General features: G+C 58.6%; 3 protein-coding genes across 11 annotated transcripts; 2 read left to right on the forward strand and 1 right to left on the reverse strand.

Annotated features, from left to right (window-relative positions):
• The first annotated feature begins 397 nt into the window (after positions 1 to 397).
• On the forward strand, positions 398 to 6,716 carry CDK9 (cyclin dependent kinase 9). The gene is made up of 7 exons (XM_015879340.3): positions 398 to 505; positions 812 to 893; positions 1,316 to 1,406; positions 3,268 to 3,434; positions 3,599 to 3,770; positions 3,844 to 3,992; positions 5,157 to 6,716. Exons 1-7 carry the CDS (start codon positions 414 to 416, stop codon positions 5,520 to 5,522), a joined length of 1,119 nt encoding a protein of 372 aa, XP_015734826.1. The 5' UTR covers positions 398 to 413; the 3' UTR covers positions 5,523 to 6,716.
• On the forward strand, positions 6,464 to 10,745 carry FPGS (folylpolyglutamate synthase). Of its 8 annotated transcripts, none has more exons than XM_015879337.2 (15): positions 6,464 to 6,603; positions 7,277 to 7,405; positions 7,497 to 7,550; positions 7,650 to 7,714; positions 7,800 to 7,914; positions 7,994 to 8,071; positions 8,218 to 8,279; positions 8,356 to 8,458; positions 8,525 to 8,602; positions 8,683 to 8,830; positions 8,903 to 9,007; positions 9,119 to 9,269; positions 9,345 to 9,420; positions 9,709 to 9,775; positions 9,849 to 10,745. In XM_015879337.2, the coding sequence occupies exons 1-15, from the start codon at positions 6,583 to 6,585 to the stop codon at positions 10,271 to 10,273; spliced, it is 1,677 nt and encodes a 558-aa protein (XP_015734823.2). In that variant the 5' UTR covers positions 6,464 to 6,582; the 3' UTR covers positions 10,274 to 10,745. The 8 variants fall into 8 exon arrangements, with proteins under 8 accessions (XP_015734823.2, XP_032303994.2, XP_085377587.1 ...); XM_032448103.2 differs by having other exon boundaries at positions 8,906 to 9,007; XM_085521459.1 differs by lacking the exon at positions 6,464 to 6,603 and adding an exon at positions 6,931 to 7,057.
• Positions 10,580 to 19,792, reverse strand: ENG (endoglin). Of its 2 annotated transcripts, none has more exons than XM_085521457.1 (15): positions 19,704 to 19,792; positions 16,536 to 16,693; positions 14,795 to 14,929; positions 14,147 to 14,297; positions 13,806 to 13,962; positions 13,590 to 13,722; positions 13,338 to 13,512; positions 13,116 to 13,258; positions 12,866 to 13,003; positions 12,685 to 12,729; positions 12,504 to 12,614; positions 12,173 to 12,418; positions 11,924 to 11,987; positions 11,746 to 11,847; positions 10,580 to 11,279 (listed from the first exon to the last, which is right to left on the reverse strand). In XM_085521457.1, the coding sequence occupies exons 1-15, from the start codon at positions 19,759 to 19,761 to the stop codon at positions 11,122 to 11,124; spliced, it is 1,974 nt and encodes a 657-aa protein (XP_085377583.1). In that variant the 5' UTR covers positions 19,762 to 19,792; the 3' UTR covers positions 10,580 to 11,121. The 2 variants fall into 2 exon arrangements, with proteins under 2 accessions (XP_085377583.1, XP_015734825.2); XM_015879339.3 differs by having other exon boundaries at positions 10,580 to 11,299.

The following is a 19,792-nucleotide window of genomic DNA, read 5'->3' on the forward strand; positions in this document are numbered from 1 at the left end:
CTTGAATGGCTGGGTGCCGGCATGGGGCAGGCTGGCAGCTCCATGGCTGGAGGTCCCCATATGGGGCTCAGCTCCATGGTGGAGCCCCAAGGCCGCACTGCACCGTGTGCTGGGGGAGCTGTGTTGTCTGTGGGATCATTTCTATGGGGGATGCAGTGGCCCAGAGCTGGAGGGAAGCCCCAGGGCCTTGTCCTATGGAGTGTCCCTGCATGGCCACAGCCACAGTGGGTGACACTGTGAGGGAGGGAACGCGGGCACACAGCTATAGACAGCCATAAAGCCGCAGGGTGATACGGGTTTATCCGGGGTGACAACATGGCGGCCGAAGGTGGACTACAAATCCCAGCAGGCAGCGCGCCGGCGCGCCGGAAGTAACGTAAGGCGAGAGGGCGGAAGTGAAGCCGTCGGCCGGCATGGCCAAGCAGTACGACATGGTGGAGTGCCCGTTCTGCGATGAGGTGTCCAAGTACGAGAAGCTCGCCAAGATCGGGCAGGGCACGTTCGGGTGAGCGCTGCGGGCCTCGGCTCTGCTCCCAGCCCGGGCATGGCTCCTATGGGGCCTGTTATCTGCTGTTATTCAGCGTCATGGGGAACAGGCCGCGGCCTGACCCGGGGCCTTTGTGCTGGTGGGGGCTGCGGGCCTCGGCCGCCTCCTCATGGGGCTCATGGGGCCTTGTTGTTGTTACATGGGTCTCTCCGTGTTGTTATATGGGTCCTTGTTGTTGTTACGTGGGTCCTTGTTGTTACGTGGGTCTCTCCGTGTTGTTATATGGGTCCTTGTTGTTACATGGGTCTCTTCTTGTTGTTACAGGGAAGTGTTCAAAGCCAAACACCGGCAGACGGGGAAAAAGGTGGCGCTGAAGAAGGTGCTGATGGAGAACGAGAAGGAGGGGGTAGGTGTGAGCCGTGCTGTGCTATGGAGGGGATGGGGGGGGGGGTGGGCTATGGAACATCAGTGTGTATTAACTTTAATGGTATTTACTGCTGTAACGTGCTAGATCTTGAGTAACACTATGCAGCACATGGGGGTGGGGTGGTTGTGCTGTGGGTCAATTGGGGCTTTGCTGTGTGCTGTGCTCATAGATGGGAAAAGAGGGAAGGTGTCCATGTCACACAAACACCTCCACCTTGTGGCAGAATCCTAAAGGTGGCCAGTGAGTTTTGTTGCCCCTGTAATGTTTTGTAGTTTCAATTACTCTTAAATGAGCTGTTGCAGTGCTACTCAAGCAGGTGTTCTGTGCTGCAGCAGTCCAAACTCTCCTGTTCTATAAGCAGATGTGAGCTGCACTCCTAACCTGTGTCTTCTCCTTTCCAGTTCCCCATCACAGCTCTGCGAGAGATTAAAATCCTCCAGCTGTTGAAGCATGAGAATGTGGTGAACCTCATAGAAATCTGTAGGACCAAAGGTAGCTGCCGGGGTCTCCTTTGTGCTGTGCTGAGGGGGTGTCTGTTTTCAACCTTTGTGGCTCAGCAGGCTGCTGTGTTGCACTGGGGGTGGATCCTCCAGCTGAGCGCGTGCTCAAGTCTTTAATCTGGGGTGACCACACGCTCATCTGTGGAAACTCATTTTGAATGAGTGCTACTGTGCTGCAGCTTGGCTGGAAAAAGCTGTTGTCAGTGCTGCTGGCACATGCCTGTGCTATCTCAGTGACTGCTGTCTGTGTGCTGGCTGAATGGCTTTAAATGAACCTGCAGCAGGAGAGAATGTGAAACAGAACGTTTTCTGCCTGGTGGTGGTTTTGCAGCTTTATGGTGCTGATGCCATTGGAAGCAGGAGCCGTGTTTCTGCAGCTCATGGAGCTTTGTGCTGGTGACAGCTCCAGCTGGAGACTTGCTCAGCCTCTCCTGTGCATGACGGAACCCCCCAGGCTTTGAGGGCTGGATTGGAAGTGCTGCCACTTCACAGTGAGCAATTCAGTTGCTCTGTGCTGAGCTGCTGTTCCATCATATCGCTGCAGGCAGTCCCTGGGGGAGGCAGCACGTTTCTGCTGTGTGACTGATGTGCTTAATGCACCTGGCCAGGCTCAGTTTCCAGGGAAATCATTTTAAAGCGTTTCCTCATTTTTATATATCCTTCTCTTATATGGATTTGTACTGCGAAAGAGGTTTGGAAAGCGACAGATGATATTAAAGCCTGCCATGCTGTAGTCAGTTCTTTTTGGTTAAATACAATTGATAATAGCACCTTTCTGCTGCTGTTTTCTACACTCAACTGGTAGGAATCTCAGGCCTAGGTCTGGGAACCTGGTGTTGCTCCATAGAATGTAGGTTACTGCCGGTTTTTGAACCAGTAGGTAGGAGGAAAAACACCGAGTTAATGTTTAATTGATTAAACCAGCTGTGATGACTGCATGCTGCTGGCACATCTCGGGTCAATATTTTTGTAGCTGTGTCAGATTGTTTGGGTCTTGTTTAAATTCCACTTTTCTACCTTGACCTCAGATTCAAGTGAAAAACAGACTGTTTCACTTTGACTGTTCTCAGACTTTAAGCTTTTCTCTTTCTATGTTGGAAGAGGAGTTGTGAGGACGGCACCACTGTCATGTGCAATCTAGAAAGCAGGGGAGAGCTGCTGCATTTACTGTGCAGGCTGAGCTTAGTCCTCATTTTCTGGTTCTTGCTGCTGATCAGCAGGTTTTGCTGTGCACAGCTGATGAAAATCAGCCTTTTGTTTTGGTGTTTTGCACGTGTGCTCTAGGAGCAAGATTGAAATTGATTGCTTCATTTGAGGTTTCCTGTCATTGACCATAAATTGCAATTGAAGTTGGGGTTTTAAATCATATTGATCTGCATCAGTCTGTTCTCATAGACACCATTTGAGGTTGCAGTAAGCTTCACTTTCTAATGTTGCTTTAGAAATATTTGCTGTATAATATAATACTGTGTGAGTCTGTCTTTGCCTGTTCCTCCTCTAATGCTGATGCAATGATTGTGCTCGGCTGTCAGCTGTGTGTGTGCACCCATGGGCTGCAGTTTGTAGGCACAAAACCTCACAGCCGTTATGCATGCAGCACAACACGCAAATGAAGCTTTCAAAGACTTTTTTGCTCTTGCTTTGCCTTTCTCATGATGTTCACTACCACTCTGATCCTCATCCACTGTTGCTTGTTTTGCTGTTTTAATACCTCTTTTTGAAGGCTATTGAGGCATCTGGAGTCCCTGTTTTGATGTTCCTCTGCCGTGAGGTTTCACCTAGTGAGTGAGGATGGATGGAGGTCAGGAGGAGCTAAATCCTTTGCTGACTGTTCCTCCTTGTCTCTCCTGTAGCCTCTCCATACAACCGCTGCAAGGGCAGTATCTACCTGGTGTTTGACTTCTGTGAGCACGACCTGGCTGGACTTCTCAGCAACACCCACGTCAAGTTCACGCTCTCAGAGATCAAGAAAGTTATGCAGATGCTATTGAATGGACTTTATTACATCCATAGGAACAAGGTAATGGGCCAGATCTGTGCTGTGGGCTGAGGTGTCGTAGTACAGGTTGGAGGGAAGTTCTGCTTTGTCCTTCATCTCCTGAGTCTGAGCGCCCTGCTGGCACCTGGGTGCCCAAGGAGGTGATACCTCAGAGGTGTAACTTTTCAGTGTCTGCCCTCGTACAGATCTTACATCGAGACATGAAAGCTGCAAACGTTCTGATCACGCGGGATGGAGTTCTGAAGCTTGCAGACTTTGGGCTGGCTCGAGCTTTCAGCCTGGCTAAGAACAGCCAGCCGAACCGCTACACCAACCGGGTCGTGACTCTGTGGTATCGGCCTCCGGAGCTGCTGCTAGGTAGGAGGTGATGGGTGCTGCTGGCTTCTCCTCCCTTCACATCCCAGGTGACTTACAGAGCACCTCTGTTTAGGGGAGCGGGACTACGGGCCCCCCATTGACCTCTGGGGTGGAGGCTGCATCATGGCAGAGATGTGGACCCGCAGCCCCATCATGCAGGGGAACACAGAGCAGCACCAGCTCACCCTCATTAGCCAGCTCTGCGGATCCATCACACCAGAGGTGAGAGCATGGGCAGGCTGTGGGATCTGCAGCACAGCAATGAGAGCAGGGACTGGCACAAGGCACTTCTGGTCCTCTGTCCTCTCTTATGTGTGGGCTGTTGTGTGTTCCTAGCACTGGAGCTTGCCTGCTGCTGGCAGGGAGGCTGGGGAGGCTCCTGGGTGCTAAGTGTCCAGCTTAACATTGAGCATCCATGCTGCTGTGTGTAAACTCCAGCTCTCTGATGACTCACACCACCTCCTTACACATAAGAGGGTGAATTTGGCCTTTTCTGGGATGACTGAGCATTGTGCTTGTTTTTGAGCACTGAGAGGATGCTGGTTGCTCAGAGAATGAAAGAACAGAACATTACATGTAGGAATCTGTTCTGTGTTCATCTGAGACACAGCCCCGAACACCCTCTGTCTTTTTGGTTAAATAAGCTTTTGTTTGCTTGCTTCAACTGCTTTGCCCTCTTCACCTTGGGAAGCCTCTTCAGCCTCTTGGCTTGTGATCTGTGGTTTGAGCTCAGCTCTGGTGTGAGCTCTCAGTTCCTTATTTCAGGGAAGTCTGTCCTGCCCTCTGGTGGGGGATTGAGCCATGAGAGATCTTAGCCAGGGCTGTAATTATGCAGGGTGAGATGGGCAGGTGGTTTTACACGCAATGTGGAGGCTGATGCCTCTGTTACACCAAAGGTGCTTCCTTTTGTGCCCAAGCACTTTCTGGTTTTATCTCTCCCAGACTGAGGTTGATATCAGTGCAGGTGATTGCAGCAGGCTGTCATTTCTAAGAATAAAAGGTGCCGTGTACATCCAGGTTGTTGTTTAGCAAAGAGTTTTGCCCTTGGCCATTCTGGAGTTTGCCCAAGCCATGTTCTCTAGTAGATTTTTCTTGATGGGGGGGTGAGAGAGAATCAGAAATCCTGGAGTACCTTCAGGAATGCCGTGCTATGTGCAGTTCCCACAGCAGGAGGATTCTGTCCTGACTTGTCCACATGTCTTTATGCCTTAGTGCACTCTTTATTGCCTTCTTTGTTCTGTGGGAATGAGGTTTGCTGACTGAGAGGTTATAAAATGGTATTGTTCTCTCCACAAACCTCATACTGGTTTGCCTGGGGGTGTCAGGGAGCACACAAGCCGTTGCTGATCCTATCCTCTCCCAATCTCTCCTTCCTGACCCTTCCAGGTCTGGCCAAATGTGGATAAGTACGAGCTGTATCAGAAGCTGGAGCTCCCCAAGGGCCAGAAGCGCAAGGTGAAGGATCGCCTGAAGGCCTACGTCAAGGACCCCTATGCCCTCGACCTCATCGACAAGCTGCTGGTGCTGGACCCGGCCCAACGTATCGACAGCGATGATGCGCTGAACCACGACTTCTTCTGGTCAGACCCCATGCCCTCGGACCTCAAAAACATGCTGTCCACCCACAACCAGTCCATGTTCGAGTACCTGGCCCCGCCACGCAGGCGGGGTGGGCACATGCCCCAGCAGCCAGCAAATCAAGGCAGGAACCCTGCGGCCACCAACCAGACTGAATTTGACAGGGTGTTTTGAGCAGAGTCCCAGCCGGGCTGCTCTGTGGGATGTATTGCAGGGACAGTCTCGGTGGGATCTCTCTCTCTCTGGTCAGGGACTTCCTTCAAGGCCAAGTGCCCTCCCCTCTCCTTGTGCAGAGCAGCTCTGTCACCATGGAGCTGCAGCAGTGAGCTGTGTGGTTGTGTGTGTGAGTGGGGAAATGATGCCTCTGAGCCCGCATTTCCCTGCGGCTTTGGCACAGCCCGTGTCCCCACGGAGCAGTCCTTATTGATTATGTTAATCTTGTGAATCGATTGCTATGGATCTGATGATGGAGAAGCTGGCTCTGGCAGTGCTGGGTTTGCTGCGGGGAGCTCTGCTGGGAGCTGTCTGCACTGTGTGTCCTCTGAGCACCCAGGCGTTGCTGTAGGACGCTGCAGATGCTTCTGAGTGATGTGGGGAAAGCAGGGTGGCCCCAGGCTTGATGACCAACCAGCCTTGAAGGGGACTTAGTGTCCATACAGCCAGCATTTACAGTGGGATCGAATCTGTCACAGCACTCAGTGTCTGTGCTTTCTGGGCTCCAGACTGCAATTAAGTTCTTTGTGGGACACACCCAGACACCCGCGTGCTTTCTCCCCTCAGTGCTAATGATGGAGCTGGGGTTGTTGTACTCAGGCTGTGCCCCATTCTTCTGCTTGTGGTGCTTCACAGTGTGGTTGTGCTGGAGCTGCAAGGGCTGCTGTGCTTACAAACACTCCTCTGTGTCCTGCTCTGTCCTGGAGCCATTTGTGCACAGCCTGGAGCAGCACTGCTGCCTTCCCAGGGACCATGTGCACAGCGGGACTGACTGATCCAGAGCTCCTGTCACCTTGTCTTCCATGACCGACCTCCAGCTGGAGCTGGCTGCCTTCTCCCGAACCACCTGGATCCCCAGGCTTTCCAATGAGCGACGTGTCCAAAACGCAGGGGGTTCTAACCTTTGGCATTCGATAAGTTGTCCGTTAACCAGGCTCATGGCAAAGCCCTGCAGGGAGAGCAGAGCAGCTCTGTGTGCACAGCGGTGGGCATTGCATTGGTGTGAGAGCAGCGGGCGAGGATGATAAAGGACACCTATAAGGTAAATGTAACGTGGTGGAGGGCTCTGAAATAGCGTCTAAATGAGGAGGGGACTGGATGTGTATCTTTATAAGAGCGGATATAAGAGTGAATAAACACGGTCCTGTTCCCATAGGGCTGCGTCCTCTCCCATGCTGCGGGGCTGGGGTGGGATGGCGTGGCTGTGTTGTGATGGGGCTGCGGGATGTGGCGGCTCCGTGCGGGGCTTTGGGGTGTTTTTGGGTGCACATTGTCCCCCGTTCCGACGTGGCTCTGCCCGCTCCAAAGATGGCGGCGGGGCGGAGCCGCGGTCCCGGGGCCGGCGGCGTGTGCGGAGCGCGGAGCGTGCGGGGCGGCGCGGAGCGATGGTGGCGCGGGGGATCCGAGCGCTGCGCGGGGCGCTGCGGGGGGCCAAGGGGAACCGAGGGAGGGGGCTCAGCACGCGGCCGGCCAGAGTCCCCGCTGCGGACTATCAGGTACATGGAGCTGCGGGTTGGGGGGGACGGGGCCGAGAGGGAGAGAGAGTGCGGGGTGGGGGCCGCTCCGAGCCGCGAGGGGAGCGGGGTGGGCGGCACAGCTCCGGTAACGGGGAGCGCGGTGCGGGGCCGCCCCGTGCGGGTGCAGCACGTGGGTCGGTGCCGTCGGGGGTCGGTGCCCCCCGCGCTCACACCGCAGCGGACGCCGGTTCGTTGTAGGACGCCATCCGCACCCTGAACACGCTGCAGACCAACGCCAGTTACCTGGAGCAGGTGAAGAGGGAGCGCGGGGACCCCCGGGTGCAGCTGGACGCCATGCGGGGCTTCTTGGAGCGGAGCGGGCTGCGGGTGAGACCGCGGGACACACTATGGCCCCGCACGTGTCCGGTTCCACACGTGACACGCGGCCCCGGGGTCTCACTCCGTGCTCACCCCGCAGGTCGAGGACCTGGATCGGCTGAACATCATCCACGTCACGGGGACGAAGGGCAAGGTGAGTGGGGCTGCGAGCTGGGGGCTGGGGGGGGGCACGCTGCCGCTTTACCTCCCTTCCCCCCCCCCCATTGCTGTGCTGATGTCAGTGTATCCCCAGGGCTCAGCCTGTGCCTTCACCGAGCGCATCCTGCGTGGCTACGGGCTGCGGACCGGCTTCTACAGGTGGGCAGTGGGCACTTGGGGGGGGAGGAGTCTGGGGGTGAGCTGGGGCTGAATGTGCCCCCCCCCCATCTCGCCCCCCCCCCAGCTCCCCACACTTGGTGCAGGTACGTGAGCGGATCCGGATCAATGGGCAGCCGCTGAGCAAGGAGCTGTTCAGCAAATACTTCTGGCTGGTGTATCGACGGCTGCGGGGCAACAAGGTGGGGTATGGGGCTGTACTGGGGCTCAGTGCAGTGTGTGGAGCCCTCACAGCCCCACACTGATACCCCTGTGCTGCAGGACGAGGCTCAGGCCAACATGCCGGCGTATTTCCGCTTCCTCACCATCATGGCCTTCCATGTCTTCCTGCAGGAGAAGGTGGGTGGTGCTGCTGGGAAGGGCTGCGTGGGGTCAGTGTCCCCATGGAGGTGTGGAGCCAAGAGATGTGGTCTGTGGGGACGGGTTGGGGTCAGACACGGGGCTCTGAGGGCTCCTTTCCAGCTGTGACTGCTCTGTGCACACAGGTGGACCTGGCGGTGGTGGAGGTGGGCATCGGTGGCGCCTTCGACTGCACCAACATCATCAGGTAGGAGCGGGTTGAGCTGTGCACCCTCTGTCTGTGCCATCCCGGTGTCACTGCTGTGCTCACACTGTGTCCCCAGGACACCAGTGGTGTGCGGCGTCTCCTCGTTGGGCATTGACCACACCAGCATCCTGGGGGACACGGTGGAGAAGATCGCTTGGCAGAAAGGTGGCATTTTTAAGGTAGGAACAAGGCTTCGCCTCCCATCCCTGCCCTGTGTTTGGATCCTAACCACCCACCTCCCGCAGCCCGGTGTGCCAGCATTCACTGTGCCACAGCCTGAGCAACCACTGGAAGTGCTGCGGGACCGAGCGAGGGAGTGTGGGGTGAGCAAAGGAGACAGCGTGGGGCTGAGCATTGGGGTGGGGGCCTCTGTGGGTCTGGGCTCAGCCTCCTGTCCCTGCAGTGCCCCCTGTACCTCTGCCCTGAGCTGGACGCCTTTGAGGCGGGGATGCGGGTGCTGGAGCTGGGGCTGGCGGGCAGCCATCAGCGCTCCAACGCTGCTCTGGCTCTGCAGCTCTCACGGACGTGGCTGCAGCGGCGCGGTTACGAGGGTAAGGCACCATGTGGGGCTGGGGGGGCACAGCCTGAGCGGTGCCATTATGGCTCACAATGTGCCCCCCCAGCAGGTAGTGATGTGCTGCAGGACGTGCTGCCCGGAGCGGAGCTGTCGGCACAGCGCTCGGTGCCGCTGGCACCCACGTTTTGCCCCAGCGATGCCATGATCCAAGGTGCAGTATGGGCAGGGGGGGGGGCTGTGCTTGACTGTGGTTCCCCCTGTGGTGCCATCCTGGTGCTGGGGGTGGCAGGATTCAGACATGATTTGTGCCTCCCCCCCCCAGGGCTGCGGGACACGGAGTGGCCGGGCCGTACCCAGGTGCTGCAGCACGGCCCTGTGACGTGGTACATCGACGGGGCTCACACCACCAGCAGCATCCAGGCCTGCGTCCGCTGGTTTCGCCAGGCAGCCCTCAATGAGGACAAACCTCAGGAGTAAGGAGGGGACACGGGGAGGGGAACAAGGATACGTGGCATAGGGCGGCACCCACCCACCCCTTGTCCCTATAGTGGCTCTGAGGTGCGGGTGCTGCTCTTCAATGCTACGGGAGACCGGGACACGGCTGCACTACTGAAGCTGCTGCTGGTGAGGTTTTGGGGTGCTTGTGGGGGAGGTGCTGTTCTTGGGCCCCACTTTGCTGCTGGTGTTGGGAGCCACATGGTGGAGCTGCTGTCCATCTGTCCGTCCATCCGTCTGTCTGTCTGTCCTGCTCAACGCCTCCCTCCTTTCCAAGGGGTTCAGCCCCAGCTGCAGTCCTAACAGCCCCCCTACTGTGCCCCACTGGGCTGGGACAGGGCCTGGTTGCATCGTGGTAGCAGTGGGGGGGGGGATGTCTTGGGAATCCTGCCCCACTGATGCCCCCTCTCCCCACAGCCCTGCCACTTTGACTACGCCGTCTTCTGCCCCAACTTCACAGAGGTGTCAGTGGCTCCTAATGCAGGTGAGTACCAGGCTCTGGGGGTGGCCCCTCCACCCCAACCCCATCCCTGACCCAGCCCCTACTCCCCCCTCAGACCAACAAAACTTCAACGTGACGCTGGAGAACGCCCTCACACGCTGCGTGGAGAACCAGAAGACGTGGACTCGGCTGATGGAGGAGAAGGGGGGTCCCTGGCTGCCGGCCCCCCTGGAGGTGGGGGGGCTGCTGCAACCAGACCCCCTGCGGGGAGCCCTGCTGCTGGTGCCCCCGGCCGAGCGGCCGCTCAACTCCACCTCCCTCGTCTTCCCCTGCATTTCCCATGCGCTGCAGTGGATCACGCAGGGCCGGGACCCCCACCTGTCCCTGCCTGCCTCCAAGGTGGGGGCTCACCCACACCCTGTGGCCACCAGCGGGGCCGTGCTGCTGCAGGAGGCAGCCACCATCCGCGTCCTTGTCACCGGCAGCCTGCACCTGGTTGGGGGGGTCCTTAAGCTGCTGGACCCCACGCTGTCCCAGTAGTGGGGATGGGGGCTCTGTACCTCCTTGGACTTGAATTTTTGGATGATGCTTGGAGGCAGATAGGACTCCCTCCAAGCTGGGCTGTTCCTGCCCCTTCTCACCCCAGTGCCTTTTGTCTGTGCCAGCCCAGGGAGTGGCTGTCCCCATAAGGTGGAGGGGACACTTGTGATGTGATGGACTCAGGCTGCCTCCAGGCTTTGGCTGGGGGGCCTGTGAGTCCCCTGTTCTCCCCAGGGCAGGTTTTGGGGGTCTGTGGGTGCTCCATGCCCCAGGTGTGAGTGATGCTTCAAGGCTCTGTGCCACTAATTTAATGTAGTGTAGGTTTTTATTATTATTAAGTTTGTAACTTTGACCTGGAGCTGGGCTGGGGGGGCCCGGGTTGTTGTCTGTGCACTGCCCTGGGCTGAGGGGGCAGCAGCGCGGTGCTGTCTGACCCCCAGCCCCTACCCCAATAAACCATTTGCTGCTCCCAGTGCTGCCCACTGCCTCCATGGGACAGGGCCAGGGGGGGGTCACCCCATCGGGGCTGCACCCGCTGCCCCCAGCTGCTGCTCAGTGTGCATTAGCACTGCATTACTTCGGGAAGGGTAATGCAGGGGCTGTGGGTGCTGGGGTTCAAACACTGCCTAAGTGCCAGGACGCATCCTGGGGGCACCACGTTTTGCCCCCAACACCCCCATATGCTGGGAATCCCCTGGAAGGGCGTTGCATGGTGCCCCCCCCTCCCTGCCCTGGGCTGCCTTAGGGGGGCCAAAGCATTCACTGAATGAGTAAGGGTGGCCCCCGGGACAGCGTGGGGCCGTGGCCCCCTCTGGGCTCAGCCTGAGGTTTGGGACAGGAAAAGGCTTTTATGGAGGCTGAGCCGGTGGTGGCAGCGGGGTGACGGCCAAGAGGGGGGCCGAGGGGGTCAGGCCATGCTGCTGGTGGAGCAGGGGGTGCTCTGGGTGCTGCCGATGCTGTGGTTGGTGCTGCTGCTCTCTGAGGCTGGTGCCGTGGTGGAAACCGGCTGCAGTTTGGAGATGGGACCTGCATTACGCCGCCGGTCCAGGGAAGGGGCAGGAGGGGGAGGGGGGGGAAAGAAAAATAATGTAGGGCCAAAAAACAAAACTCGGCGCCGGCAGGGCCGGCAGGGGATGGCTCATCCTGGACGTGACCTTTCCAGCCCTGATAAGGGACCCGTCCCTGGCTCAGGGCTTGTGCTCCCAGGCCAACACAGCTCTGAACCCCCTTCCCACTCCCCCCCCGGCCCCGATAAGATGAGGGATGATGATGAGCTTTGTGGGGACCCTGGGGACCGTGGCTGGCTCGCTCTCACGAGATGCCTCGGCCAAAAGGGATGTCTGGGTGATGGCAACATGACAGCCCCCCACCCGGGGACATGCAGGAGGGTTGGGAGTGGGGAGGAGGATGGTTTTCCCAGCAATGAGACGTGTGTGTGTGGGCCCCCCCAATTTCCCCCCAGAGATACTCACGGGTATGAGAGTAGATATACCAGAGCCCAGCAGTGAGGAGTGCGCCAATGAGGAAGGCTCCAAAGGTGATGCCCAGCACAGCAGACAGCCCCAGCCCTTGGTCTGCAGTGGGATGAGGCTGTCAGTGTGGGGGTACCTTCCTCAGACCCCCACACCCTGCCCCGTGTCCCCAGCTCACTGTTGGGTGGCCGCCAAATGTCCTTCACCTTCACCTCCAAAACCTTCTCGAAGATGGTGTTGTTCTGCCAGGCAGAAGGTCGGGGTGAGGCATGGGGATATTCCAGCCCCAGTGCCACCACCCCATGGGGATGTGGTTCAGTTCCTTGTGCCCAAGGACTCTGGGGAGCAAGGATGCTGTTCCCAGCTTGGTGATAAGCCCATTGATATGCTTAGGGGGACCGTGGTGCCAGATGGGGGTGATGCTGACCTGCAGCCCAGCCTTGCACTTGAGGGTGGCGGAGAATGGGACGTGTCTGCCCTCGGGGATGGTGTAGGTGAAGCGGAAGCGCCAGACCTTCCTGGCCCTGTTGCTGGGGGGCTCCTCCAGCATGGCCACGCTGGAGCTCTGCGCCTTGTTGCCCTGCACCAGCAGCAGCGGCTCCATGCCGGGGGCCATCAGATAGCACTCCTTGAGCTGCAGGTCGGCCGGGTAGTCCTCCAAGTGCATGGATGCCTGAGTGGGGAGAGGGTGACTATTAGGGATGCCATCACCCCATGGTCTGATCCCCACCCCGCTGCCTGGACCCCGTGCACGGTACCTGCACAAACACCTCCTTGTTGACCTCCAGCTCCGTCTGTGGTGCCTCAAAAGCAGCGGTGGGGAAGAGGCGCAGGAAGAGCTCCCGTGGGATGGGACACTGGAAGGCCACCTGCAGGCAGGGATGGCATCAGCCACTATTCTATGTCACCCTGCTTGGTGACGCAGCCACCAACACTTACCCGCACGCTCCTGAGCACCGAACCCTTGGACAGACTGAGGATGAGCTGTGAGGAGGGCAGGAAGGATCGGTCAGACCGGCCATAGAGGAGACCCCATGAGCATCCCCACTGCCGGGGTCTGCCTGTGGGATTAGGGCTGCTCCGGGGTCTCCCCATCAGCAGCACAGCCAGCAGTGCTCACCTCGTTGTTGGCGTGGCCGTGGCTCTCCAGCGAGGTGCCGCAGTGGCTGAGCAGGGTGTGCAGCATGAAGTGCGTGGCGTTCTTCTCCGCCTGGCAGCTGATGTCCCGCAGGGTGATGTTCACCACGTCCTTGATGGGCTACGACAATAGCAGCAATCATACCCAGCTCCCCCTGCTGTGCCCATCCAGCCCTCCTCACCCCTCAGCACCTGGAGCAGGATGGGATCCCCTCCCCAGGCACTGCCCTCACCTCCAGGTGGGACCTGGCGATGACGATTTCCATGGTGTCATCCGTGCACTTCCAGGGCCGGAGCATGAGGAGCAGCGTGCTGGACATGATGTCAGGGCTCGGGGCTGCCGAGGTGGGTCCTGCAGGCAGCTTCTTTGGCACCTCTGCAGGGAGAGGGTATGGGGTCTGAGTGAGGACCCCCCACCTAAACCCCCTGGCCGTATTCATGCACTATGGACTGACCACGCTCATGGATCTTCAGTGTGATGTGGGGGCTGATGGGGATGGTGGAGTAGGAGGCGATGATGCTATAGTTCTTCTCAAAGGCTTTGGCAATGAGGCCCTGCTCCGTGTCCGGCAGCAGCTCCCCTCTGAGTGGCCCCATGGGGAAGTGCAGGATCTTGTAGGTACCAGAGGCCTGTGGGGATGGAGCAGAAGGGGGTCAGCAGAGACAGGGATGGGGGCAGCAGTGGGGAAGAGCTGCAAGGGCTGTACCAGGAACTGGAGGCTGCAGTTGTTCAGCATCAGGAGCCAGGTGAGGTTGGCTGGGCCCTGCAGGAGGAGGATCTGGTTGTTCGGCTGCTGTTCGGGGCAGCTCAGGGTCAGGTTCACCTCCGTGATGGGCAAGCTGCAAAACCACAAGATAGCCCCAGTCCAGCATTGGGCCCCTCTTGGGCTGCCCACAAGAGACCCCGGGCTCTTCCCCAGTACCTGGGCTTGTGCAGCAGCTGGACGATGTGGGCAGCCCTGGTGTTGTGGGCACTGCTGCTGGTGCAGCCCTTCACCTCACGGAACAGGACCTCAGCCTCGAGGTGCGGAGTGGCATCAAAGTCCTCCTGGGGGACGCAGTGCAGGGGGCTGCTGCTATCTGTGGGGAAGGCAGGCACCAAAACTGCACCACTGTCATGGTTTCATGTGACAGCCATGCTCAGTGTGCCCACAGCATTGCTCCATGTGTTTCCAGCATAGTGGCACAGGAGCGCTGTGCTTATCTCATCCCCCAGTGCCACCCAGTCGTCCCCCCTGCCCCCTCTCCCTGTGTCCTGCCTCACTTTCACCCAGGTGGAGGTGGATCCTCTGCGGGTCCTTCAGCTCGCTGTACGATGTGATGCCCCCATAGGTGTCCTGTACCCAGTTCAGCAGATCTCCCTTGGCAGCCTCTGGCAGCTCCGTGCTCTGTGCCTTGGGGCTCAGATAGGCGTCCTGCGGGTGAGCAGCACATGGAGCTGAGGCAGAGCAGGGCACACAGACACATCCCTCCCTGCCACCCAGGAAACACAGGGCCCCCACTCCTGGTATGGGAGGTGCTGCTCTGAGCCCAGATGGATTGGCACCTTCATAGCACTGACTGCATTGCGCTTTGGGTCACACCGCAGGGATTTTAGGTGACCGGCAGCACGCGAGGAGCTCAGCCCACTTTATTATTAGCTGCAAACAAAGCAGGAGGTTTATTTTGCTAACAAAGCTCCCGGCCCCGGCTCAGCTCGCTGGAGCCAAACCCCATCGCTGACCTTCCTCCCGGCAGCCGGAGGAAACAGGAGCTTTTTCAAGCGCCATGCGTCATTACTGCCCGGCCTGCCCCGTGCTCAGATCCGCTGCCAGCAGCCAGCTGTCCCCGGTATGAGCATCATCCCCAGGAGAGGGGACACAAACACCCCCAGCCCCTCCAGCCCCTCCCTTAGGGCTGCTGTGGCACTCACAGTGTGGATGAGGAGGTCCTGACACGTGGAGGTGATGCTGGCCGAGCACTGTGGGCACTGGAGGATGAGTGCTGCTCGCCGGGTGCAGTCGTCAGCACGTGGCGTGATGGACACGTTCAGCATGGGGACAGGGGTCTGTGGGGGGCAAGAAGAGGGTCAGCACTGAATATGGCTGGGATTGACCCCCACTGGGGCAGCAGGGAGGTACATTGGGCTGGCCCCAAACATGAGCCATGTAGGAGGCAGCAGGGATGGGAGATTTGGCCTTGGGGCAGCTGGATGGATGCAGGGAGGGTGTATATCCACACCACAGTGTGACAGACCCCAATAATGGCTCACACCAGGGAGGAGCATCCCAGTGCTATGGCCCTTCATAGGGGTCAGAGCATCAGGGACCAGGTGCTGTGTACCAGGTGTCACCTGGTGGGGACCAGAGCATCCCCACACCATGATATGGAGCATCCCCACATTGGCACTGGTGCCTCCTCACCCCACACACCAGAGCATCCCCACGCTGGGTACCAGGACATGCCCCTGTTGCTCTCCCAGCCCCATCCCGACACTGTGGCCCCACTGCAGCCCCAGTGAGGCACAAATTAAGCAGCAGCAGCATCTCGCTGTGCATGCGGCCGGCTGTGACCCCGGCGAGCTGTGTGTGTGGCCGTGGACCCGAGGTGGCCCCGTGGCGGCAGGAGGAGCCGGGCCGGTTTTCCTGCCGCGTGTTTTGCGGCTCTCCATTGTTTTGAGTGCATGGAGATGGAGGAGATGGAGGAGATGGATGGAGGCTGCGTCTCGCCCTCCGCAGCCTTTTCTTAGAGGTTTTTCAGCTCGGTGTTGTTGTGTCGTGGTTGGGTTTTTGTTGTGGGTGTTTTGTTTTTTTTTTTTTTCTTTTTTCTTTTTTAATTGCTTTGTGGGATCTGCTTATAGAAAGCAGTTTCCAGTAATTCTTCTAGGAGTGGAGCCGGGTCCCTGCCCGGCTCCCCAGGGCTCGGAGCCGGCGAGCCGAGTGCCACAGCCGTGACATCACTGCGTGTCCCCTGCCGCCTCCGCTGACAAAGCAGGGGCACCCCCGGCCCTGACGCTCACTTACAGGCGTCTGCAGCAGGGCCAGGCTTCCTCCTGCCCCGTCTGTGCCCCAAAAAGCAGAACTGGGAAAGCTGGGAGGGTGGTGAGGACCCGGTGCTGGGTTTGCTGGCGCCTCAGAAGCTCAAAGAGAGCCCAGCCTGGTTCCTGAGGCCAGTTTTCCCCTAATGCTGCCTCCTCCTGCCCAGCCAAAGCCCCCACCTCAGGGCTGGGCAGTGAGTGCACCAGGCAGGGGAGCAGCCCCAGGCTCACCACCCAGCCTCGAGCACCCACCAAGCAGTCACCACGCTGGGCAGGCTGCCTCCATCCCTCCCTGCATCCATCCATCCCCATGGGCATCCATCCCCATGGGAACCCACTCCATGTGGGTTCCTGGAACACCCAGTGCAGGGACAGTCCCTGCAGCTCAGGCTGTCGCCTTTATAAAGAATTTCAACCACCCCTTTAGGGACGGAGCAAAACCGCAGCTTCATCCGAGAAGGGAAGTTGGGCCACGCAGGGAAATTGCACTGTGGAAAAGGTTAATCTGGTTTCTCTCGCTGCTCGTTACTCAGAGGAAACGATTTTGACAGCAGTCCCAGCTGCCTTCACTGCTCGCTGGTCCCACAGTGAGGGGGCTGCATTCCCTGGGGGGGGGCTGGAAAAGGACCATGCTCACCTTGGACCATTGGATGCTGAGGACGTGCACTTCATGTTGGGTGTTGGTGGAGCTGCTGCTGCTGCAGCCCCGCAGCACCGTGCTGGTGGTGTAGGACAGTGTGACGGGCGGCTCTGCTGTCACCGGCTGCAAGTCACAGTGCTCAGCTGGAGCGGGGTCTGGGCAGAAAACAAAGGGACATCAGTCACTGCCTGCTGGTGTGGGGATGGGACGTGCGAGAGGGGCTGTGCTGGAACACCCGCCTGGTGCTGGCTAGTTTGGTCCCATTAATGATCCTCGGATCCGGTCTGGAAAATAACACTGTCCCCGTGCTGCTTCCCCCAGTGATTGACCCTCCCCGGCCCCCGCTGAGGCAGGAAATCGGAAGGGCCAGGTGTGGAAATGGCACCGAGCTGTCCCTGTGGAGGTGTGAGGCGGGCGGCGCTGACACTGACCGTCCCCGTCCCTTGTGCTGCAGCTGCCAAGGGAAATCCTGACTGCAGAACGCTGCTGGAGCTGCAGCCCTGCAAATGCAGCAGGGATGGCTTGGGGCACTTCCCCTGCCCTGCTCAGTGCTGTCCCTGAGCTGTCCATGGGGCACACATGGGTGGCATTGCTTTGGATGCCCTCTGGGGCTGTGGATGCTGCGTTTGGTTCAGATGTGGCCACAGAGCACTATCCCTACTCTGCGGGATCCCCAATGGGCCACCAATGAAGGAGGCAATGCCCTGTGCCAGGGACACCCTATGCTGGGGATGGGGTGAGGGCCACGCGTGCCATCCCAGATCCACATTGGGGTGGTGAGGTTGAGGCAGCGGGGTCACGGCGCAGGCCCCGCAGTGACGCTGCCGAGGTCCCACCTATTGTCCAACACTTCCTCCTCCTGGCGCAGCCGTCGCAGCATCGGGAGGAAGATAAACAGGCTCTTATCTGGGCGCCGCAGCCCGCAGCACTCTTCCCTACACTGCTGCCCTGGTGGCACCGGGCACGACCCCGATCCCCGGCATCACTGGGTGCGTTGGGTGGCTCATCACCCCCCGGTGACACAGTGCCATAGATGGGGATGGAGCTGTGCAGCCCCACACAGAGCAGGGATGCTGCAGAGGGGATATAGGGCAGTGGTGCCAAGCGGGCACCGTCCCCGTCCCCAGGGGCAGGCAGTGCTTTGCAGCATGATGTCAGGATCAGATAAGAGCGCTCAGCTGGGCCCAGCCTGCGCCCGCGGGGTCAATCAGATAAGGGAGCATTTATTTTTGTACTCCAGGAAACGTAAAAAAAAAATATAATAAAATAATAAAATAAAATTAAAAGAAAGAAAGAAAGAAAAAGAAAAAACCCCACTGGATGTTTTTCCAACCTCCCACCTCCTGCCCTCAGTCTCTCTGCTGTGTCGTCGCGGGGCATGAGGGATTCCTGGGTTTTTTTTAGGCACAGATCAAAGGCTCCAGGCACAGAACAAAGCCCTGCAGTGCTGGGGTGCCAGGCTGGAGGGGCTCCAATAGGGCAGGGTGCTGCCAGGCAGCACAGTGTGCTGACACTCGTGTGATGAGCTGGCAGGGCTCAGCTGTGCCAAGGGTGGGAATGGAGGGAGTGCAGCAGCCTGGCATCCCTGGGCCATCACCGGCTGTTGTGCCATGGGGAGGTGGCAGCACAGGGCGTACAGCACAGCTATAAAGGGCATGAGGTGCTGTGGTGCACCCACAAAGGATGGGGGCCATATAGCACAGCTGCAGGTGGTGGGCATGGTGTAGCACAGCCTGTATGGACATGGCCTATATGGCAGAGCTACACAGGACAAGGACTATAGAGGCACAGTTACACATAACAGGGGCTTTACTGATTGGTTGTATAGGGCAGGAATTGTACTGAACATTCAGGACAAGGACCATATGGCACAGATAAATAAACAAAGCATCGCAGAGCAGATAGGAAGGACAGGAACTACATTACATCACTGTGTGGGACAGTATAGCACAGCTCCATAGGATGAGGACCATAAAGCACACAGCACAGCTAAGTAGGACAGGGATTAGAAGGCACAGCTGAGTAGTATGGGGACCAAAGCTACATAGAACACAGCTCATACAACAGAGCCATGTTAGAGCAGGGATTGTATGGCACAGCCACACAGGATACAGAGTAAATGGCACAAGTACAACAGACATGGCACAGCAGCTGTTTGGCACAGCTGCTCGGGACAGAGAGTGACTGCACAGCTGCAAAGGACGGTCACCCAGAGGGGATGGGATGGGGAATATTTGGCACTGCTTCATAGGATGCAAACAATATGGCACAGCTACAGGATGGGGGCCATGCCACATTGCTGAGTAGGACACAGACCTTACTGCACATCTATGTAGGATGGGGGCCATATGGCACAGCTATAGGACAAGGACTGTATGGCACAACTACAGAAGACACAGACAGTATGGCGCAGCTATAGGACAAGGACTGTATGGCACAGCTACACGGGATGCAGAGCTTATGGTGCAGTTACATCGGATGGAGACCATATGACACAGCCATAGGACAAGGAGTACATGACACAGATACATAGGATGGGGTCCACATAACACAGCTCCGAGAGGCATGGCCTGCATGGCACAAATCCCAGCACATGGGCTGTAGGGCATCTTGGCACTGCTGCCATCCTAACACTCTGTCCCTATCCCATCCCAGCATGTCATGTCCCCACATCCACAGCCCCTCTGGCTGCTGTTGGTGCCCCACAGCCCCTCCATGTGAGGTCATGGGGAGAGTTGTCAGTGAAGGCAGCAGAACAGCACCCATTTCCACGCCATCAAGGCAAGCTGCTTTTGGGACTCCCTTCCCTGCTCAGCCACCCGGGTGGGTGCTCTGGTGACACGGGGACCAGCCCAGGACCCGCTGTGTGCTGCGGGCTCGGAAGGGAGCAGCAGCCGCAGCGCTTTGACGCACACCCGGTGACGCAGCCGGACTTTGGGGCAGCGGGAGGGGTCCCACGTCCAAGGGGATCCATGGCAGAGTCCCATGTCAGCACAGTCCCATGTCAGAGGGGTCCCACGCCAGCAGGGTCCCATGCCCACGCTCTGTATATGTGCCCCACCGCAGGGCACAGCTCCTGGCTCATCCGGCCACACTCAGGGCATCTCCTCACCCTCATCCCCTCCCGTACCCCTCACACCACCGGGAACCCCCGGCCCCACTCACCGGGACGGCCGAGAAGCGCCAACAGCAGCGGCAGCAGCGGAGAGCTCCGACGACACATCCCGACCGCTGCCCCGAGCACTGAGCGCACT

The sequence above is a fragment of the Coturnix japonica genome, chromosome 21 (genome assembly GCF_054131305.1).
Source record: "Coturnix japonica strain WE chromosome 21, WE-NBRP24, whole genome shotgun sequence".
In the NCBI taxonomy this organism is placed as follows: Eukaryota; Metazoa; Chordata; class Aves; order Galliformes; family Phasianidae; genus Coturnix; species Coturnix japonica.

Coding starts and splice junctions, on each gene's coding strand:
- CDK9 (XM_015879340.3), top strand. CDS start 414: ATGGCCAAGCAGTACGACATGGTGGAGTGCCCGTTCTGCGATGAGGTG. Junction 894..1,315: donor TGGAGAACGAGAAGGAGGGG/GTAGGTGTGAGC, acceptor TCTCCTTTCCAG/TTCCCCATCACAGCTCTGCG. Junction 3,435..3,598: donor ATTACATCCATAGGAACAAG/GTAATGGGCCAG, acceptor GCCCTCGTACAG/ATCTTACATCGAGACATGAA.
- ENG (XM_085521457.1), bottom strand. CDS start 19,761: ATGTGTCGTCGGAGCTCTCCGCTGCTGCCGCTGCTGTTGGCGCTTCTC. Junction 13,723..13,805: donor CAGCTGCTGCACAAGCCCAG/GTACTGGGGAAG, acceptor GTGGTTTTGCAG/CTTGCCCATCACGGAGGTGA. Junction 13,004..13,115: donor TCGCCAGGTCCCACCTGGAG/GTGAGGGCAGTG, acceptor CTATTGTCGTAG/CCCATCAAGGACGTGGTGAA.
- FPGS (XM_085521458.1), top strand. CDS start 6,947: ATGGTGGCGCGGGGGATCCGAGCGCTGCGCGGGGCGCTGCGGGGGGCC. Junction 7,406..7,496: donor TGGAGCGGAGCGGGCTGCGG/GTGAGACCGCGG, acceptor CTCACCCCGCAG/GTCGAGGACCTGGATCGGCT. Junction 7,915..7,993: donor GACGGCTGCGGGGCAACAAG/GTGGGGTATGGG, acceptor CCTGTGCTGCAG/GACGAGGCTCAGGCCAACAT.